At 42.4% G+C, this 22212-nt stretch overlaps 1 protein-coding gene across 1 annotated transcript; it reads left to right on the top strand.

Annotated features, from left to right (window-relative positions):
* The first annotated feature begins 533 nt into the window (after positions 1–533).
* Positions 534–7101, top strand: LOC149316329 (centrin-3). Its single transcript, XM_089515228.1, has 5 exons — positions 534–843; positions 1138–1273; positions 3777–3891; positions 4736–4927; positions 6689–7101. Exons 1-5 carry the CDS (start codon positions 827–829, stop codon positions 6730–6732), a joined length of 504 nt encoding a protein of 167 aa, XP_089371354.1. The 5' UTR covers positions 534–826; the 3' UTR covers positions 6733–7101.
* The last annotated feature ends 15111 nt before the right edge of the window (positions 7102–22212 follow it).

A 22212-nucleotide genomic window follows, 5' to 3' on the forward strand; every position in this document is an offset into this window, starting at 1 on the left:
GCTGGACAGTCAACTAGTGGGCTTCATTTGTTTTGTTGTGTGCTTTCAAGTCTCTTTTCGATTCATCCTTACTGCAGGAACAATCCAGTTTGACACCATTTTAACTGCTGCGTCTGAATGCTATGGAAATTGTGGGACTTGTAGTTTTGTGAGCTATTTAGCCCTTTTCTCGCTCAAGCGAGCTCTGGTGTCTCGACAAACTACAATTCCCAGAAACCAGGGCAGTTAAAAACGGTGTCAACTTGGATTATTTTTGATGCAGCCTCCCATTTATGATGAACCAATCACAGGGTTTTCTTGGCAAGATTTGTTCAGAGAGGGGTTTGCCTTTGCCTCAGAGGCTGAGAGAGTGTGACTTGGCCATGGCCCAAACAATGGGTCGCTAAGGCTGAGCAGTCAATAGAAAACGCTGCTCTTCTTGCGTCATCATTCTGCGCCGCGACAGGGGCCACTGTGACGTCAGCAGGCGCCGCGCGGTGCCTGGCGGGTTAACGTTTCTGCGCGCGGTTAGCATTATGATTTCAAGACCAGTTGAGGGAGGGGGAGTAGAACGCCTCTTCATCCTGATTGACAAGGGGTTCAGCCTATCGAAACGCGCCGTAGACAAAGAGGCGGGAGGGACGCTACCTCGAGGGCCAATGGCGGCTGATCTCTGAAGAGGGACGCCGCATTGTTTGGCTGAGGCTGAGGAGGGGGGAGCTCCTCTTTTCAAAGGCAGGACTGTTTGTTGTGGGAGCTCTGGTTCCGGTGGTCAGAAAGTACCGGAGACTCGCAGCCTCGTCCCTGTCTCTCCGGTTTGAGGGGAGGGGCGAGGAGGAGGAGGAGGATGAATTTGGTATCGAGGTTGGTATCGACGGTTTCCTGTTGCTATGGCAACACAGTGGTTTCCCTCCCCTCCTCGCGCTCTTTCTTTCTGGCAGCATCCACACTGGAGAAATAAACCGGTTTGGTAGCGCTTTAACTCTTTTCTGGCTCAAGGCTATGGAATTCTGGGAGTTGGAGTTTGTTGTGGGGTTTAAGTCCTGAACTGAGGAAAAAGACAGCATAGGAGTAAATATAATAATAACAACAACAATAATAGTAATAATCACGTGGTACTTTCTGTAATGAATGATACATATTGTCTTTATTTTGCAGAGCAGAGTTTGCTGTTGAAAAGAACAAGAGGAAGAAAAGGAGAGACTTAACCGAAGAACAGAAGCAGGAGATCAAAGACGCTTTTGAGCTGTTTGACACAGATAAAGACAAAGCTATAGATTACCATGAACTGAAGGCAATTAACTTTCTTTTAAAGTCCGACGTTTCGCTTTGTAATGGTTTTGGTTTGCAATATATTGTGTGTGTTTGTGTGTGTGTGTATAAGCCAGTCATGGTAATGAGGCTGTGTTTTCAAATGTACATCGTTTGTATTAGCTGGTAATTTTTTTAACAGTTTTAGAAGTGAGAAATGTCCAGTGAAGTGGTTGGTTTGTAAACATTCAGGGGTAGTTGTGTTGACCATTTAACAAATACAATCAAAAATCCACCAGTGATATCTTTATTGGCCAACTGAAATGCACAATATACTTGTTGCAAGCTTTCGAAGCTCCATGGGACAAGATGTTACAAACTGAACAGTAGAGGGGGAAAAACCAATTGGAGATGTTAGTCAGATGCCTGCATGTTGTTTCAGTCCGTAATAAAGATGTTATGCTGGGGAGGATATCTTTTGCAGGCCTTCCTCCTTTTAGACATGTGGCAATAGGGAGATTTTCAAAGTCCAGGAAATTTAAAGTCCATTTGCATCTCCACAGGGACCCCTCTTTTGCAATACAGTGTGTCTCCATCTTGATTTGTTATATACATGGACAAAGACTATAATTTATAAAACTGTTTCTAATTCTACTGCTATTTGCCATCAAATTGGCTCCAGCGTATGGTGACCTGAATGAAAGACCTCCAAGAGTCTCATTCATCAATGGCCCTGCAAGGTTTTGCAAGCTTAGGGCTGTGACTTCCGTCACTGAGTCAGTCTTCCTCTTTCCTGTTGATTTGAACTTAGGACCTGAACAGACAGGCCAAAATAAAACTGCTTCAGGTTACTTTGGAGGTACGCTGTTTAAATGCTGCATGCGTCCTAAGAGGCCAGAAGCCCTAAGGACTGGAGCACAGCTTTGGTGCAGCTTCTGGCCTCTTAAGATGCAGGTGTCATTTACACAGCATACCTCCCAAGTGACTCAAAGGAGCTTTATTTTGGCCTGTCTGTTCGGGCCCTTAGTGTGATAGCCTGAGTATATTCATTTGGCTTCTGGGAGAATTCAGGCTTGATTTGTTCTCAGAACCATTTGTTTGTCTTTTTAGCAGTGCATAATCTCCACAGAACTCTCCTCAAGCACTGCATTTCAAAGGAGCTAGCTTTTCCCTAACAACTTTCCTCACTGTCCAGCTTTCATAAACATATATAGAAATTGGAAAGACTGTGACTTGGATGAGTCTAAATTTGGTATCTTTACTCTTAAGGATCCTGTCCATTTCCCTTACAATTGCCCTTCCAAGTCTTAGCCTTCTTCTGATTTCTTTTTCTTTCCACTGGTTTTTATAACAGGGCTTTCTTTTGTGTGGTGCTTGCCTTTCTTTTTGGCTACAGATATAGTCATTTTGGATTGCTCCTCGATAATATCCCTGGTATTAGTCCACACCTCTTCTAGTTCCTGGACAATTAGTCTTAATAGTGCCCAAATGAATAAAAAAGACTAAAGGTCACAGTATATGCTATAGAGGATATGGCATTAGTTGACACTGAAAGCATAGGAATTACTTGTGCCTCCCTCTAGGTAGAAATAAGCAAAATAAGCTTATTTTTATCATTTTGTGCCTTCAAGTTGTTTCCAACTTACGGCAACCTGAAGTTGAACCTATTATGGGGTTTTCTTGGCAAGATTTGTTCAGAGGAGGTTTCCCATTGCCTTCTCCGGAGGCTGAGAGCATGTGACTTGCCCAAGGTCACCCAGTGGGTTTCATGGCCAAGCGGGGAATGAACCCTAGTCTCCAGAGTCTAGCACCTAAACTGGCTCTCAGCAAAAGGAGTAGGTCCCAGCTTTTATTTTGTGCAGTCAACAGTATTTTCTGCCTAAGGAGGAAAAGAGACTAGCAGTCAGCCTCAAGCACAAGCTTTGGAGGCTAAACAGCTCAGCACAGAAGCTAGAACAGATGTCTAAAAGACACTACACCAGTCTTAACAGCTCTGCTTTGGAGGCTCATGCATATTGCCTTTTAACTGCCTAAAATAAGGCCTGTCTCCCAGTCTCAGTCTTGTTCTTATATAAGGCATGGCAACTGATATGGGAAGATATGTGTGGTACTGAGGGACTACTTATTTTACAAGCCTGAAAGGCTCATGTGGTAATGTTTTAAGCGTAAAGAGTATACATTCTGGACTCCCCCACGTAAAAAAAAGTGTATGCTTGAGCCCACTTGAAAATAATGAGGCTTGTGCATGTGGCGGTGGTGCGCACCCCATTAATCTAAATGGGACGTGCTGCCCCGCACGCTCCCATGCAGCTTTCAACATATGCTGAAAGCCACATATAGTGCATCCGCATATGACACGGGCGCACTATATACACAGATTTTGTTATCCACTGGGTATCTTGGAACCAAACCCCAGCGTATAACAAGGAACCACTGTATTTTATACCAGTCTCTCACTATTCAAAGACATCTTTACTTCAGTGTAGTTTGTGTGAAAACTTTATATGCTAAATCTGAAATGTTGCATTTCTGTCTTTTCCCAAAAGGTGGCAATGAGAGCTTTAGGTTTTGATGTGAAAAAAGCAGACGTACTAAAGATACTTAAAGATTATGATCGGGAAGGAAGTGGAAAAATCACTTTTGAAGATTTTAATGAAGTTGGTGGGTACTGAATTTTAAACAATACTGAAAGGAAATTTGGCAATAAATAGTAACTAGAGGTGTAAGTTGTCTTTTTCTTAAAAGACAGACAAAATCTTTTTTAATATTTAAAACATTAAATTTTCTTTTGAAAAAGAGAACTATCAGAATTTCCCCAACCTCTAGAATTTAGGCTACACTTTTTGCTGTTCTTCCTATCCCAGTGTGATTATGAAAAATGATTAAAGGAATAAGGCATAACTTTCGCAAGCATGTTATTTTTGTTTTTAATTTTTTAAAAAAACTTGGTTGTTTTTATTTTTAAAACTTTATAGACATTATTTTCTGTTCAAAAATCCAAATGTGGAAAAATAATTACACCTCTGTTGTGGTTTAGTATTTAAAACTTCTGCACCAGGATGCTGTGTCTTTTTCTGTTGCTACAGAATGAGCAAAAAAGAGAGGCTTCTGCAGTAATGAGCAGCTCATCTACCTTTTTTTCTCCTGTTATGATGTTCAATATATTCAGTTCCTTTGTAGTAGGAATAAGAAGCATTCAGCCTTGTAAAGGATGTTGAACTGCATCTCCCAGGATTCCTTACTACTGACTAAACTATAAAGGGCTGCTGAGAATTGCAGCCCAACAACCACTAGAAGGTTGCATGATTTCCATGCCTGCTCTATGGAGTATAAATCCATGCATGTGCCAACAAATTTTTTCAAGCACATTTGTTATGAACACTCTATGAGAGTCAGAAGGCCAAGAGCTAAAAAGAAAGTTAGAGCGATTTTTGTGCAGAACAATACTGAAAGAACAAAAATGCCTGTATATAAGATGATCAGATTTGATATTTTTTCATTTTAGTGACTGATTGGATACTTGACAGAGATCCACATGAAGAAATACTCAAGGCATTTAAATTGTTTGATGATGATGATTCAGGTAAAATAAGTTTGAGAAACCTGCGCCGTGTAGCTAGAGAACTTGGGGAAAACATGACTGATGAAGAACTCCGGGCGATGATTGAAGAATTTGATAAAGATGGGGATGGAGAGAGTAAGTCCTAAAAATGTGTTTGTGTCCTAGTCTTTAATTTGTTAAAAAAAATAGTGCATTGGATTTACTATCCTTGTAATGATTTCATGTTGCAACACTGCCTTTTAGAAAATTGAATGGTACATGCTCTGCATAGGAAGGGGTATCAAATTCCACCCTTTTTGGATGTGAATTTCTATGGGATATGTTATATAGAAAGACATGAGTTCATTTTGTTTATTTTGCAAAGGAAACATTTTGTTTCTTTTGCTATTTTATCATGAATGGGGTGAATTTCTGTTGTTGAATCTATGGCATGTCACAGAAAAATAACAAAGGAAAATATTTCAGTAATTAACTATACCATCGCCCATTTGTTTTTGTGGACTTTGAATCCGTGTCCCTCGCCCATTCGCAGGTGGCAAATGGAGAGGGATAAAATGGGATGTGGGCCCATGGCATGCACCGCCATTCAAGCTAATGGAATTTGAATACTGGCAATTTTCTGTTTTGGGGGGGAGGGGGTCTGCAACAGATCCCCTGCAAAAACGGAGGGGCTACTGTATAATGAATCAGTAAACCAAGTATACATTTATGGGCTCAAAAGGAACTGAATATCGTGACAGATATCTATACTTCATTTATTGAATACCATCTTGGGAGAAAGGCAGGATATAAATTCAGTAAATGAATTGTAGTAAAGAAGTATGATGTAAAATAAAGGGAACAAGTCTCTATTTTTACCTGTAAAGAGTTATAAATTGTGGTGTTTTGGTATGGTTAAACCAGGGGTCGGCAACCCATGGGCCGCATCCGGCCTGTGGAGGCCTTTCCGCTGGCCCCTGCCTTCCCTGGCCGCCGCTGATTGTGGCTTTTCCCGGCTCCGCCATTTTGTTTTTCAAAATGGCGGCGAAGTCTTGCGTGACTTTCGCCGCCATTTTGGAAAACAAAATGGTGGCGGCCTAGAGACGAAGTCTCGCACGACCACAAGAAAAGTCGTGTGAGACTTCGCAGAGGCCCGCTGCGGCCACCAGAGCCCTCGAACAGGGCTCCAACGGCGGCAGCGGGCCTCTGGGAGGCCTGTTGCCTTCGCTGGGGCCCTCCAAGAGGCCCGTTGCTGTTGCTGAGGCCCTCCAAGAGGGTTCTGGCAGCGGCAGCAACCCTCTGGGAGGCCCGTTGCCGTCGCTGGGGCCCTCCAGGAGGGCTCCGGCGGTGGCAGCGGGCCTCTGGGAGGGCCCCAGCGACGGCAAAAGGGCCGGCAAAGAGGAGGAGGCCTCCAGCGCTGGCGGCCCCCGCTGGCTTTTTTGCCGGCCTCTGGCGGGGCCTTGGGCCCCGTCGGGCTGGCAAAGAGGGGGAGGCCTCCTGCGCTGGCGGCCCCCGCCGGCAAAGAGGAGGAGGCCTGGACCCCGGGCGGTGGAAGCTCCGCCCCGACATGCAGCTCCACCCCTGGCATGCGGCCCCGCCCCCGGAGGGTGGAAGCTCCGCCCCTGGCTTCAGCCCCCCCAGTTGTCTGAGGGACAACAACCCGGCCCCCGGCTCAAAAAGGTTGCCTACCCCTGGGTTAAACTGTTTTACTTTCCTATGATAATTGCTTGCCTTGTTATTTAATCTTTCATAAGTATGAATTTGCCAAGTGATCTTGTCAATTTACCTTAATATTTTTAATGGCAAATTTCAGTATTTAGACTCTCTCAGACTGCTGGAAAGGATCTAATTTGACTGATAAAAAGTTTTTTTTTAAAAAAAAAATACAAGATATACTTAACTTTTATATCTTTACAGTTAATCAGGAAGAGTTTATTGCTATCATGACTGGAGATGTTTAACATCACAAGAAAAGAAGTGAACTCAGCACAAAAAGGAAGGATTATTGGCTTTCAGCATTGAAGCTGCCACCTTTCTGTTTCAGTTAATTTTTGTAGCAGGAGCCATGCAAAAATAATTTCCTCAAAGGACCAAAAGATACACAAAATATATGTACTAAGAGGCTGATATTTTATATCATTAAATTTTAGAATAAGCAGTGTTATGTTTGAGTACTCATTTGTAAAATAGCTTTGTATAAGAATTTTAAATTAAATCATAGTATAAAACCTTTTGAAGTTAACATTATTTTAGCATTAGCCGTGGCCTTAGTTTTTATATAAGAATTTAACAGACATCCATTTTAATAAAGTCTTCTTTTTATATTCTAAGCATTGTTAGAGTGTTTATTCAAAACTGAATTTAAGATTTGTTGTCTAAAATTTCTTTTTAAAGGCCTTTGAAATTTTACATTATGCCATTTTGTTTTATTATTCTGAAACAATATTTATTATATTGCATTTGTATCCTACATGTTCTCCAGAAAGCTTAAGGCAATCTATTACTCCCCCCTCCCCATTTTATCCTCATAATAGCCTTGAATGATGACAAATTCACCCAGTGATCTTCAGGGATAAGTTTGTATTTCAATGTGGATCTCTTTGGTCTTTATATTTATCTGTAAATAGCAAAAAATATATATCATGCAACTTTTTGTTGTATGGTTTATTGGGAGCCCGTACAGTTTTTCCCCTTGCAAAACACATCAGTTTTAAAATGGAAAGTTACACTATTTTGTTGAGACAAGGAAAAAAATTCCCAGGGAGAAAAAGAATTATCTCTTTTTTATGCAGCAAAACTCATAAATCAAAAAATGACTTGGAGGCACATAACAACAACACTCTAGTTGTTTGCTTATACATGTGAACACATGTGAGTATGTGCCCCCTGCATCTTTTGCTCTATCTCCCCAATATCTGTCAGGAATGAGAATGGCCATAGAAAGCTTACATGAGCGGATGTTGAGTACTGCCATGGAAGCAAACAACTAGAGTGCTGTTGCTTTTGTGTGCCTCCAAGCCATTTTTTGTTGATACTTGTTGATGAATCTGGTCCAATGTCGAATGGATGAAGACAGACATTGGTTATCTCTCCACCACAAGGTCAGAGCGAAGCTTCAAACACAAGCCTCCGGCTTGCTTGGAAGAGTGCCTGGAGAAACAGCTGCCAGATCAAAGAAACAGCACTCTCCAGATTTCACTTCTAAGAGGGCTTTATTTGTTCTTAGTTCCAAACACACAAGCTAAACACCATTATACAAATCTCACACCAACCGTCACACCACACTATCCCCACACAATATAAACGGCGTTTGGGCTTATATACACAATTGCCATGAGGCCACCACTTAGCCCAACCTCTTCCTGTACAAGTTGCTATGCACCATGGACATCAATTCCTCTTCTATCTGATGACATATCATATTTACATTTACTGTATGTGCTGTTCAGCACATATGACCTTGAGCATTTGGCTGCTGCTCTGGACTCCAGCAGTAGCCAATCTAGGCTTCTGCAGACATTGCCACATCTGAACATTTTCCACTTTTTAATACCTTAACAGTTTTGACCTAGGAGCTTGCTAAATCTTAAATACAGTGTTGGGAAGTCATAAGGAGTAAGCTGTGAACTGCAGCCTACAGCATGGAGTCGGTAGATGACACTAGAGAGACAACAAAAGAAATAGCTGAACAGTTAACACCCCAGGTGCAGTGTCTTCCAAGTCTTCTGGGTTTTTCTGATGTTATTTCATGTGGAAAATGTCATTGTTGAGCTTGTAAGCATCTTTAAATTATACTACAGTGCGTCTTCGCCTTACGCGGGGATCTGTTCCGGATCCTGCCGCGTAAGGCGAATTCCGCCTATGCTCGAGCCCCATTGTTTCCAATGGGGCTTGTGCACGGCGGGCGCGGGGTGCAACGGGCACGTACCCCCATTCAATTTAATGGGACACGCCGCCCCTTCCGCCCCACGCGCGCCCCGCAGCTTGAGCGCGTATGCTCAAGCCGCGTATGGCGTGGGCACACTGTACAAATATATTCCATATTTTTAACCCCACATTCCAATTTGGATAAATGTTTTGGGAAGTGTCCAGTGCTGTTCTCTGTTTAGGAATACCTAATAAGGTATGGTCAACTGCTTCTACAAAAATTATGAAATAGTGCTTTAATAGATTGTTGTACAAAGGGCGAACTCACTTCCTATAGCCAGCTGTTTTAGATTTCCATTATTGTTGCTGTGTGCTTTCAAGTTTCCAACATATGGTAACCCTAGGCTGTGATGGCATTTTCTGTGGCTGAGAGTGTGTGACTTTCCCAAGCTCACCCGTACGGTGGCTGAATGTGGAATTGCACTCTGATAATCTGAGTCCTAGTCCTATGCTCAAATCACTACACCACCCTGGCTCTTTATTTCCATTATTTTTTTTACAAATGCACTTTATATTGCTGCAAAGTCACTTCTGATTAGATCATCTATGCTGTTGTCTATCAGTGTGCACATAAACCACATACTTTTAACTGGATTTACCTTCTTATGCTTCATTCACTTTTTCATAGAGACACACGTGACACTTTTAGTCCTTCACTGTGTAAAATGAAAATCTGAACTGGAATCCAGTCTATGAATAAAGAAACATTATGTCTTATGGTTCTGTGTCATAGACCACAGAGGCAAACTTTATTGGATGTTTTTGTTGTATGCTACTTCAAATCTTTTCTATTGAAAATAATTAAATAAAAAAATAAAATGGACAATTATAGTTGCACTTCAGTTAAACAAGACACTTCCTAATTCTTTAATATTTTTCTTCTTCAGGTTGCCAGGCAGTGGTGTACTTAGTATATTTTATACATGGTATGAATCAGAGTTGTTGTTGGAGTCTTTTAATTCAATATCCCACTCGAGACCAGTGGTGTGGCTCGGGAGTTCATGGAGTCCATGACAAACATAGGCCTATCCCAGTTGGGCAAAGGGCCTACTCATTGTGCAGATCATACACTTGATGCACTCTTCAGGAATATCCATGGGTGGAGGTAATAAACACCTCTGCATTATCATGGATGGATAATTTCCTGATCAAGCCTGAACTTAGAGCCACTGTTCACCCCATCGGGGGTGGAGGACCCATTAGAATGGTCTGCCCTTGAAGGCTAATGGAACCAACTGGATTCCAGAAAGCCTTAGAGGGTTCTTTGATAACGCCTGTGATCCTGTTGAAGCTTTGGTTAATACCTGGGACACCAATCTTACCAAGGCTATCAACATGATGGCTCCCAAGCGTCCTTTCCAGCTTCAAACCACTAACCATGATATACAGAAGAACTTAGGAAGATGAAGCGGGTTGGACAATGACTAGAGTGTGCCTGGCGAGATACTTGACTTGTATCTGATAGAACTCGTCATAGCAAATTTCTTTCTTCTTATAGAGAGGCAGTACGTGCAGTGCAGAAATCTTTCTTCTCTGCACGTATTGCGTCTGCAGAGTCCCGTCCAGCAGCGCTGTTTAGGGTGGTAAGGGAACTGACATAGGTTCTACCTGTGCAGAACCCATTACTTGACCCAACAATGGCCTGAATTTAACAACTATGCAGATAAAATCTCTCAGATAAGAACCAACTTGGATGCCAGAGTTATAGCAGAATCAATTGGTGAGGTGTCCAGAAACTATGTTGATGTGGTTATATTGGATCAGTTTCAGTCTGTAAGGACTGATGACGTGGACAAGCTCATTGGTAGAGTGAGGAAAACAACTTGCCCTCTCGACCCTTGTCCTTCGTGGCTGGCCGTCCAGGGGAGTGATGCCTTGAGGGTGTTCCTAAGGGACATAATCAATACATCCCTTAGGGAAGGCCATGTTCCATCTTGTTTGAAGGAAGCAGCGGTTAAGTCGCTCCTGAAGAAACCTTCCCTTGACTCACCTGGATATGAGGAACAACAGGCCAGTCTCTCTACTACCGTTTTTGAGCAAGGTGATCAGGAGGGCGGTTGCTCTTCAACTCCAAGTGTCTTGGAGGAAACCGATTATCTTGAGACATTTCAAACTGGCTTTAGGACAGGATTTGGGGTTGAGATTGCCATGGCTGCCTTAGCTGATGACCTTCATCTGAGCATCGACCAGGATAGTGTGACCCTGCTGGTACTACTGGACCTCTTAGCGGCATTTGACACTATATATCATGACATCCTCGAATTGCCAGAGAAAGTTAGGAATAGAAGGCACTGCACTCCAGTGGTTCTGGTCCTTCCTCTCGGGCAGATACCAGAGGGTGATGCTCAGGGACAGTTACTTGGCAAGGAAGGAGCTTAATTGTGACATCCCTCAAGGTGCCATCCTGTCCCCAATATATTTTAATATATACATGAAGCTGCTGGGAGAGATCATTTGGAGGCATGAGGCGAAGTGTTATCAGTATGCTAATGACACTCAGATATATTTCTCCATGTCTCAGTCACCAGCTTTGACTTCAGATGGTGTCTCTCCTCTCAATGACTGTCTTAAGGCAGTAATGGACTGGATGAGGGAAAACAAATTGAAGCTGAATCCAGACAAAACGGAGGTAGTTATGGTATCAACTCTGAACCCAGGTATTGGGATACAACCTCCAGTCCTGGAAAAGGTCACACTCTCCTCAAAGGACTGTGTTTGCAGTCTGGGGGTGCTCCTAGATCCGTCGCTTCAAATCATAAATCAGGTGAATGTAATGGCAGGAGTGCCTGTTATCAGCTTTGGCTGATATGCCAGCTGTGCCCGGCTTTCCTGGAAGTCGGGGGCCTTGAGACCATACCTCAAGTCTTGATTTTTGCAATGCACTCTACATGGAGCTACCCTCGTGCTTGGTCCAGAAACTTCAATTAGTTCAGAACATGGCAGCCAGACTGGTCTCTCTTACATCCAGAAGAGAGGAGGTAAAGTTTGCCAGGCTGCATTTTTGGGCACTGCCAGCTCTGTCACCTCCCTCTGCTGCCACCGCTGCCCCCAGGCTCCCTACCCATGTGAGTGGCTGCATCCTGATGTGTAGGGTGGTGAGGTGCTTTTGTTGTTATGTGCCTTCAAGTTGTTTCTGGCTTATGGCAACCCTAAGGGAAGCCTGTTGCCACAATTTATTTAGAAGTAGTTTTGCCAGTATCGCCGTCTGTGGCTGAGAGAATGTGACTTGCCTATGACCATTCAATGGCTCCTGAGGGACAGAGGAGGTAGGCCAATCCCATCAGGCCTCCCCAAAGGAACTGAGCCCTTCCCAGACGGTTTCTGGCTCCATCCTCCACTCCCTTCCCCTTTTGTGTCATGTCTTCATAGATTGTAAGCCTGAGGGCAGGGAACCATCTAATTAAAAGATTGTATGTACAGTGCTGTGTAAATTTACAGCGCTATATAACTAAAGCTTAATAATAATAATAGTAATAATAATAATAATAAAAATATAACACCGAGCTTAAGATCACTCCACTGGCTGCCTATCAGTTTCTGTGCCCAGTACAAGGTGTTGGTGATTGCCTTTAAAGCCCTAAATGGCTTGGGTCCAACCTATCTTTGAGACCGCCTAAAACAAGGTTGTCCTTAGCCTCCCAGAGGACCTTCTCAGCTATCGCTCCCGGATTGTGGAACGGCCTGCCGGACGAGATCTGTCATATTACCACCCTAAATAGCTTTTAAGAAGCTATAACGACGGATCTCTTCTGGCAGCCCTTTCCTGAATAGTTCCCTGGCCACTAGAAGGAAATTCTAACTATTGAACTCCGACCTCACCACAGTCACGATTTATTGTTTATTATATTATTTCTAGGTATGTTTTAATTCTTATTTTGTTTAATTGTATTTTATGGGTGGGATTGAGGGAGTTGGATTGTATGTTTTTTTAATCTTTGTAAGCCACCCCAATTGCATCTTGTAGAGGGCAGGATATAAATACATATTATTATTATTATCATCGTCATCAATACACCCCTTGTTTCCAACAGTGTTTTCTGGGTCTGGTGGAGTGGCTGGGTGGGTGGGTGGGAAAGATCTGGAAGGCAGTCTCTTCCCACCAGTGCACTAGAAGACCCCCTTTTGAGGTGTCACCAGGTGTGCTCCACATCCCCTGCATCCTGCTAGTGACTCGCCTGCTGACAGGGTTCCTCTCTATTATGGCCTCTCTTGGAACTTCCTTTATAGAGACTTCCTGTAACAGTCCATTTGTGTTTGTTTTACTGTCATAATTGTACAGCCACTTCTCCAACATGACCTCAGCCATTTTTCCTTTCCTTCAAGGAACAAACAGGTGCCCAAAAAGGCAAGTCTACAAATGCCATTTGGTACATTTTAAAACCACCGTTCTGAATTGGGCCCATAAACTCATTTAACAGCCATGGTAGCTAGGAGCAGCATCTCGCACCATGATGTCACCCAGTGTTGGGGGCAGGGCTTCAGGATGGAGCCAGAAGGGATCACTCCCAACTCCCTGCCCTGTGTGGCTTTTACGTCAGAATAAAGCCACGCAGGGCAAGGACGGGGAGATGCCGGTCCCTCTTCCTCCCTGCCGTATGCCACGGCACATGGCAGGGAGGTTGAGTGTGTGTGTGTGGTGCTCAGCAGGTACTCACAACAGGACATGATATGGATAGGAAGAAAACATGGACACAAAACCAGATGCCAACTCTGTCTCCACATCTACTCTGGCAGGAACACTACAGGTCCTAATAATGTCACTCACACGAGATGCGTTTATTTGCTCATTCTCCACTATGATGTATGACATACTTTGTCAGAAACATCATTCTATATGCTGTATTGGACAAACAAGTCAGTCTCTGTGCAAGATGATAAATGGACACAAATTTGTCATGGGAAATGGCAGTTCCTATAAACCACTTGCATAACACATCACACTTTCTGAGCATGTAATCTCTGATTTACATATAGCAGTTCTCAAGCAAAAAATGCAAAGGAACATTGCAAAGTGAAATAGCTAAACGGCTGCATTCGCAAATTCCAATCCATTAGCACAGGTATGAAGAGAAATAATGGTTTCTTGGCTCATTACATATACTAGATTAATACACAAGGCCTCAGAACTGCACATATAATAAAAGAAATCTCGGGAAAGGTTCTGTCTCCAAGGAAACTAATTTTTGGTAACCAGATACATTACTTTCATACCTCAATACTAACAGGCCAGCTACCAGAAAGGCCTGGCCTCACCTTATACAACTCTTTGAAGATTTATGGCCAGGGTCATAATTTGCAACTTTTTGTTGGAATTTATTCCAGTTTGCATGATTGCACCAGTATGGCACTACTTTATGCAGTTGTCAGCTATCAAGTTGTGTTTCATCTTGAAAATAAAATGAAATTAAATGTCCAAACTAAAGTCTTTAGAAGACCCTCTGCCCCAAAAGCACTGATCATTAAACTGTCCCCCTCTCCCATACTGCTAACATTTTGGGGGCAGAGAATGGGGATATGAATCTTGTAGCCTGAGTACCTGCTGGCACATTTTTTTGGCAGGGAAAAGGAATTGGATTTTGCTGCCAGACACTGCCTGTAATGTCTGCTGTTGTAATTAATTAAAGATCGACAAGCTGATAAGATTCCAAAGGCAAAGTTTATTTCTTCATTAATTCCAACTTAGCATTGTGAAAGAGGCTTCCCAAACACAGGAGTCTCAGCCCATTAAATACTGTATAGGAACAGTAAAAGCATGTTTGATTTAAAGAGACATTACACCGCGTCTCCCTTTCATAGACACAAAAGGACTCAATATACATATTATAATGTGGTTTAATATCCTTTAAAATCAAATGTGCTTTCACTGCAGCTGTATAGTATCTAATGGCCTGAGGTTTGGTAGGCCTTTTCACAATGTTATGCTGGAGTTCATAAAGAAATGAACCTTGCTTTGGAATGGTTTGTGAGTTCGTCTTATATTAATTGCAACTGCAGAAGTTACAACAGGTTGTAATTGCAACAACAGGAAGTACATTGTGTCAGAGGTGATTTACGGCAAGTGAGGATTTGGTTGGTTGATTTAGCAGAAGATATGAATTCATTTCAGCCTGCACCTCCTCTTCTTTTACAAGCCAATTTGGCTGAGAATGATAAGAGCTGGGAAGAAACCTGTCAGTAATATCTCAGTGCAGCTGGACTTGAAAATGTAAAGACACCACACGCTCAACCAGGATACCTCAACTATTTATCTTGTACCATCTGAAGTTTCATCAGAACACTTTCAGGAAGGCTTTTGAATACAGCTCTTCACTAGAACACAGCTCTCAGTTGAAATATCAACCAAGAAAGATGTCTGATGGGTCGTAAGTACAACTTGTGGAATTTATCTACTATGATTAGGAGAATGTAGGAGCACTCAGGGTGACCAAACAGTCCTTGGTGAGATGTAAATAAGAGCTGGAACCACTGGGTTCAGTTATGAAGGTGCAGGGATGTAGCCAGGGTTTTTTTTTTGGGGGGGGGTCCGGACCCCCCCTTCAGGCCCTGGGGGCGTTCAAGCTCCTTCCTCCCCCCTCCTCCCCTCCATCAAAACCACAGAGAACTCGGAGAGGGAAAAGGGGAAAGAAAACAAAAGTTGCAAGCTCAGAGAGAGAGAGAGAGAGAGAGAGAGAGAGGAGGGGGGAGGGAGGGGGTCCTTGTGATTTCTTTCTCTTTCATTTCCATCGGAGTCCGGCTTCCACTCCTCCTCCCCCCTCCTCCCTTGTGCTTTTGCCAGAATAAAAGTCTCTTCCTGTAGGAAGAAGAAGGGAAGAAGGGAAAAAAGGAAGGAAGAATGATAGGGAGGGAGGGAGAACTGAAGAAAACAAGGAAAAGAAAGGGAGGAAGAGGAAGGGGAGAAAGGAAGAAAGAAAAAGGAAGGAAGGAAGCTTCTAAAAGGAAATATAAAAGAAAGAAAAGGTGACTTCTAACTTTCCTTTCAGCAGTTATATCCATATACAATATAGTAAAATAATAATAATAATAATAATAATAATATCCCTTACCCAAAATGCTGAGGACTAGATGTATTTTGGATTTTGGAGTTTTTCAGAGTCTGGTATATTTATATATGTCTAATGGGATATAATGGGAGATGGGATCCATGTATGTCTCATATGCATCTCATAGACATAGGCTGAAGGTAATTTAATACACAGTATTTTCAAAATAATGTTGTGCTTCTGTACACTGAGCTTCAGCAAAACCCTGAGACCACTATTCCTTGTATAATTCAATAATTCAATAATTTCTCTAAACCTTCAGGATTCCCAGGTTTCCTTTTCTTGGGGTCAGACCAGATGCTCTCAGGGTCAGTTTTGGGTTTTGGAATAATTTAGGTTTCAGTATACTAGAGGACATCACCATAGCTCCCAGAAAGGAAGTAGACACATGATGCAAAGGATCCATGATGTCTCACAAAAGAAAGATGACAGCCCCAGAGCGTTTTTGGAGCACCTTCAAAATGCTTATTGTCAGTCTAGCCCCCTGGATCCAGAAGAATAAGACAAGTAGTGGTCATGAGCTATGTTTCCCAGTCGGCTCCAGATACCTGGAAGAAGTTGTAGAAGGATTGAGGAATGTCCCAGCCTTGGCAGACAGAAGTTTAAGGAAAAGTGAGAAGCAGATGCAGGAAAAAGCAAGTTTGGTGGCCCAGCAGCACTGAAGGAGGATGACGTGTCCCATTGGACTGGAGAGGCCAGATGAGAGTATGTGGAATGATGATGCATGAGGATGAGGAAGAAGACATGGGTGTGGACAGAGAAGGAAAAGGAAGCCATGCTAGAGCTCCCCTTCTATTCCGCTTCCCAGGATGTTCCTGCCATGGTAATGAGAGATGTGGAGGAAGAAGAAGACTAAAGTGGGAAAAGAGCCGAGAAGTTTGTTTTAAATCAACCACAAGGAGAAAAGACAAAAGCTACCACTGAAGCTGACCTGCTTGCTTTAGGAAGCACGGCAGCTGAGCCCAGACTTAGGACTGTGTTCTGCTGAATGTGATAAAAAAAACACTGATGAACAATGTTTTGAAGACACAAGGCTACCAAAGCCCAGATTTACCAACAGAATACAAGAGTCTTGGCAGACAGCTGAATTCAAGCTATTTGTAACCAACCTTTACCTGGAAACAAGAAGGAACTGTGAGTGTTCCTTGGAATGGCAAGATACTGTCGAATATGGATTTTAAACCTTGCTTCCCTGGTCAAGCCACTGTATGACATGTTAAAAGGAAAACCACTAGAGTCTCCACCTTTTTTGTGGACAGGTAAACAGCAAGAAGACAACTGAAGCAAGTCCTTGGTAGCCCACCTGTTTTAGGATTACCAGACATCAGCAGACCTAGCATCTTGGTTCCTGGGATAAGCCTGTAGCCTGTTTCAATAAGAATATGGACCCTGTGAGCCAAGGATAGCCAGACTGTCTCAGAAGCATTGTGGCTATCTCTCTTTTGCTGGAAGAAGCCATCAAACTTATTTATGGACAAACTGTTAAAGTTACTGGTGCACACTCAATTCAAACCCTGTTGGAAATTTAAAGGACTAAGTAGAAGACAAGTTTGAGATTGGAGAAATAATAATACAGCCATTTCGCTAGCACAGTTAAAGACTGAGCCATGCTTAACTCAGCCACAATGTTTCTCATCCCAGAAGGCTATGCCATCCCAAATTGGTCCAGAAGTTGTCACTTACATGTGCAGTCAGTGTCACCTAGGAGAAGAGACACTGAGATATTTGACTGAATAAACTTTATATATTGACTGGCTCTCTAGTTATGCAGCATATTGGGAATATTTCCCTAACATCAGAAGTCCAGAGAAAGGAGACTCAGACTCTACTCTGGACATTTCTCCTGAGAATGGACTCAGGTTTTCAAAAACAGTCATTTCTGGATTTTTGCAGCAACAAAAAAGAGGAGGGTCTGTGATGCAAAAAGGCAAGAGGCTTCCTTCCAGCCTTGTTTTTTCTCTTTTTTAAAAGACAAATAGAATAAAATACAGTTAGCTGGCCCCTTTTTAGCATGTCAATGGGGATGCTTTGATGGAGAGTTCCTGCATGGCAGAATGGGGTTGGACTGGATGGCCCTTCTTGGGGTCTCTTCCGACTCTATGATTTTATGATTTATTAATTAATATATGGAATCAATCTAAGATGATGAATTGGGGCTGTGGAGTCCTATGGCCCTGCTCCAGGCAATGCTAGACTGCAGACCTCATCATCCAGCAGCACCACAGACTGCTGGGAACTGCACACTGCAGAAATAATCCAGTTCGACACTACTTTAATGCTATGGAAAATCCTGGGATTTGTAGTATGTTGTGCCACCAGAGCTCTCTGACAAAGAATGCGAAATGTCTCACAAAACTACAATACCCAGATATTGTTGTTGTCGTTTTCTTATATCCCGCCTTTCTCCCAATATACAGACTCAAGGTGGTGATTTTCCATAGCATTAATCTATAGTATATCTTTCTACAATGTAGATGGACACCTCCATTACATAATTTGTTGAGGATGCTTTGACTGGGAGTTCCTGCATGGCAGAATGGGGTTGGACTGGATGGCCCTTGGGGTCTCTTCCAACTCTATGATTCCATGATTCTACAGCACTCTGAACCTACTGTGATTTTAATTGTTTTTAAATGTATAAAGGTATAAAGTCTTATAATGCAAGCCATGCACTGATGGACTATTGCACTATAATTTTTTATTGATTGATTTTATACCCTGCCTTTCTCCCAAAATAAGATTCTCTTAAAGGAGTTTGTTTATTATAAAAAGAAAGGAACGTATAATGGCTTGGAATTAAAAATTATGATAGATAGATAAGTAGATAAGTCTTGGAATTAAAAAGTGTGTGTGTGTGTGTGTGTGTGTGTGTGTCTTAAAATTAAAAATCCCTCTTGGAAGTGGGAATGAAATGTTGTGTGGATGCAGCCTGGGTTCTTAGCTCAGCTCAGAAGTTGGAATACAGTGTCTCAAAGCATGAGCAGAGTGTCTCTGAGCATGAACAGAGTTGCTGCCGCTCATTGCTTGAGAAGCTGCATTTTGCTTTATTGAGCTGAATTTATCTGATGTAAACACCTTCAGAAGAAGGGCTCAGTTTGCATCTGCATTGAAAAAATAATCCAGTTTGATGCCACTTTAACTGCCCTTGGCTCCATGTTGTGAAATGCTGGGATTTGTAGTTTGTTGTGGCACCTGACAGATGACTCAACAGGTCCTCAAAACTACAGATCCCAAGATTCCGTAGCACAAAGCCATAACGGAAGTTAAAGTGGTGCCATCGAGGCGTCGAGGGTAAACGCTCGACCCTCTTTTTGTGTCTTGGGGGGGGGCTCTTAGCCTCTCAAAATGGTGGCACTTAGTATTGACCCCCCCTTCCCAAAATCCTGGCTATGTCCCTGGAAAGTGGGGAGTGGTACTGTGCAATACTGAAGGAACGTGTAAGCCCCAACCTGCTCCCACAAAACCACACAAAAACAAAAACACCCCCCATAAAACTCCAAAATCCTTTTTTGTTCTCAAATATTCTCTATGGGGGCATGTTAATGGGCCTTCTTTAGCCCTAAGCGGGCATTTATGACAATTTGAGGCAAAAAAAGAAAAAGACCCCCCCCAAAAAAATTTTTTTGCAAAATTTCATTGTGATCCCAGAAGGTCCAGGGGAGTGCTAATGCTCTAGAGATAATTTGAGAACAACATGACTTAGTAGTTGATGTGGCAGATAGAAAATGTGATTCTAGGCTGAATCATGGTGAACATAGTCCTAGATGGAGGGAAGTAATAGTGCCACTTCATTCTGCTTTGGGCAGACCTCATCTTGAAAAAGAGTTTCCACCTTAACAGTGGAATATGCTGTCTTGGAGTGTGGTAGAGTCTCTTTCTTTGGAGGTTTTTAAACAGAGACTGGATGGCCATCTGTTAGGAGTGCTTTGATTGTATCTTCCTGCATGGCAGGGGATTGGACTGGATGGCTTTTGAGGTCTCTTCCAATTCTGTGATTTCTGGGCATTTTGGATCACCCTCCCCCGTGAAGCCCTGGCACTCACACAGACAAAAAAAAGGAAACTGGGAGGTGATGCCCTAAACGAAGAAGCAAATGGAAAAACACTGAGTTTAGGGGAAATGAAGCTAAAAAACTGTAATTTTATTGGAACAATATGTTGAATACTAAAATAAGAGTTAAAACCTGCTGTGAGGCTTAATCTGGCTCGTAAGCCACACTTAGTAAGTTAATAGGCTGGAGCTGGGCTTGAAAACTGCAATTCCCAAAATAATACAAAACTATAACAATTCCTCTGCGTCTCACACCTTGTATAGAAATGAGTACACACAATATTATTATAGTTGCAGAGTGCACAGACAGAGGCTTGGATGGAAAGGGATATACAGTATGCCCAAAGCAGATAAAAGTGTACAAAAGATTCAAAAAAAGACCAACCTGTTGTGAGGCTTAATCTGGCTCGTAAGCCACACTTAGTAAGTTAATAGGCAGAGCTGGGCTTGAAAACTGCAATTCCCAAAATAATGCAAAACTATAACAATTCCTCTGCGTCTCACACCTTGTATAGAAATGAGTACACGCAATATTATTATAGTTGCAGAGTGCACAGACAGAGGCTTGGATGGAAAAGGATGTACAGTATGCCCAAAGCAGATAAAAGTGTACAAAAGATTCAAAAAAAGACCAGACGCGTTTTGACAATTGTCTTCATCAGTAGTCCAAAGAATTAAGCCACCTTGTAAGGTAGAGCATGTGGGAACCACCTGTCCTTTTGGTAAGTGGAAGGTCAACTCAGACCTTGAGCCGTGCCTAGGCTGGGGTGTCCCACAAGTGCTTGTCAGCTCAGCTGACCAAGACGACAGCACGCCAGTAGCTGGCGATGAAATTGCTGCCGCGCCCAATAGCCATTTCCAAAAGTTTTTATAGCAAAACAGTTCATTGTTTACATAGCATTAGCTTAATTGGCTATTTAGTACACACATGGTTAGACAACAGGTAGTTAATTGGCTATTGTCTAAACATCAAGTGATTGGTTGCATTCACTGTCCATGCAGTGTTCACACACTTTCTTACTGGGATTACATTTGCTTGGAGTCTGGAATGCAAAGGGATACTTAGCTAAGCTGATCTTGTTCCCTTCAAGGCCACAGCAAAGGGAGAGCATTGTATTCTCAAAGCTCTGGCGAAGGGAGTGAAGACATAGGAAAAAAGGGTGGGGGCCATGCAGCCCAACCTTGCACTTTACTCTCTAGTTCATTCTTATGAGTCTACTGTAAATCACTGCTCTTTGCAAAAGCTTTGTACAGAAGCAGAAAGCGTAAGTTCAGCCATATTTATGTCCCTCTCAGATACCACCCCCACCCCACAAGTCATAATGTGGGCCTGGAAAAATATTGGTGTGTTTGTGTGAAATTAACACTAGACAGGAATAAAATAATTTTAATTTTTAACCCATACTTATAATCTTAAGCAACAGATAGAAAAAACCTCAAGTGGAAATTTAGAGGTAGAACTTACTCAGGAAGAGTTATCAAAATGTATTGAAGTGTTACAAAGAAATAAACTTTCCTTTTTTTAAAATAAGAGTTTAAGTACAGGACTTACATTGACATGTGGATAAATCGATCCAGGATTTTGGGGTCAATTTTTTGATGAAAATTTATAGACTTATACATGAGTATATACAGTAAACCCTATAGATTAGACCCAATTTGAGCAGATCATCTGAGTCGGTTTTTGAATGATGAATCAACACGTAGTTAATTCTATTAATTGAATCGGACTGCTTAAACTGGGAGTAAGGATATAGGCAACAGCAATTTTGGATTTTCTTGGTGCGTAAAAGGTGTATGGTAGAATGGAATGCAGTTCTTTGATTGTAAGTGAGAAAACAAACTTTGCTGTGAAATTCATCTGTGAAGTTCTACATATTGTAAGACCACAAAAGCTATACCACAGTTATATGGAGTGTATTCCATTGTGCGGGAGGAGGAGGGGGAGGGAATCCATTAACATTTTCTATACACAACACCTTTTGCTCTAAATGTTGAGAGGAGAGCAGATGCAGTTGTTGTGTTCTGCCGGACAACCAATTACAAATACATGTAACAGTCACCTTATCTAGCTCACATTTTACAAGCTTTTTTGCAAGAATGTCATGGGAAACCTTGTCAAAGGCCTTAGTGAAATCAAGATATGCTATATCCACAGCATTCCCTTCATCTACCAAGCTGGTAATTTTAGCAAAAAAGAGATCAATTTTGTCTGGCATGACTTGTTTCTCTGGAACCCATGTTGACTTTTTGTGATTATGGCATTGCCTTTTAGGTGTTCATAGACTCTCTGTTTAATGATGTACTCCAGAATCTTTCCTGGTATTGATGTCAGACTAACAGGACAATAATTGTTCGGATCCTCTTTTTCCCCCTTTCTGAAGATGGGGACGTTTGCCCTCCTCCAGTCTGCGTGGACTTCTC

This window comes from Sceloporus occidentalis, unplaced genomic scaffold (genome assembly GCF_023333645.1).
Source record: "Sceloporus occidentalis isolate IW3139 unplaced genomic scaffold, rSceOcc1.0.p SCAF_3, whole genome shotgun sequence".
Classification (NCBI taxonomy): domain Eukaryota; kingdom Metazoa; phylum Chordata; class Lepidosauria; order Squamata; family Phrynosomatidae; genus Sceloporus; species Sceloporus occidentalis.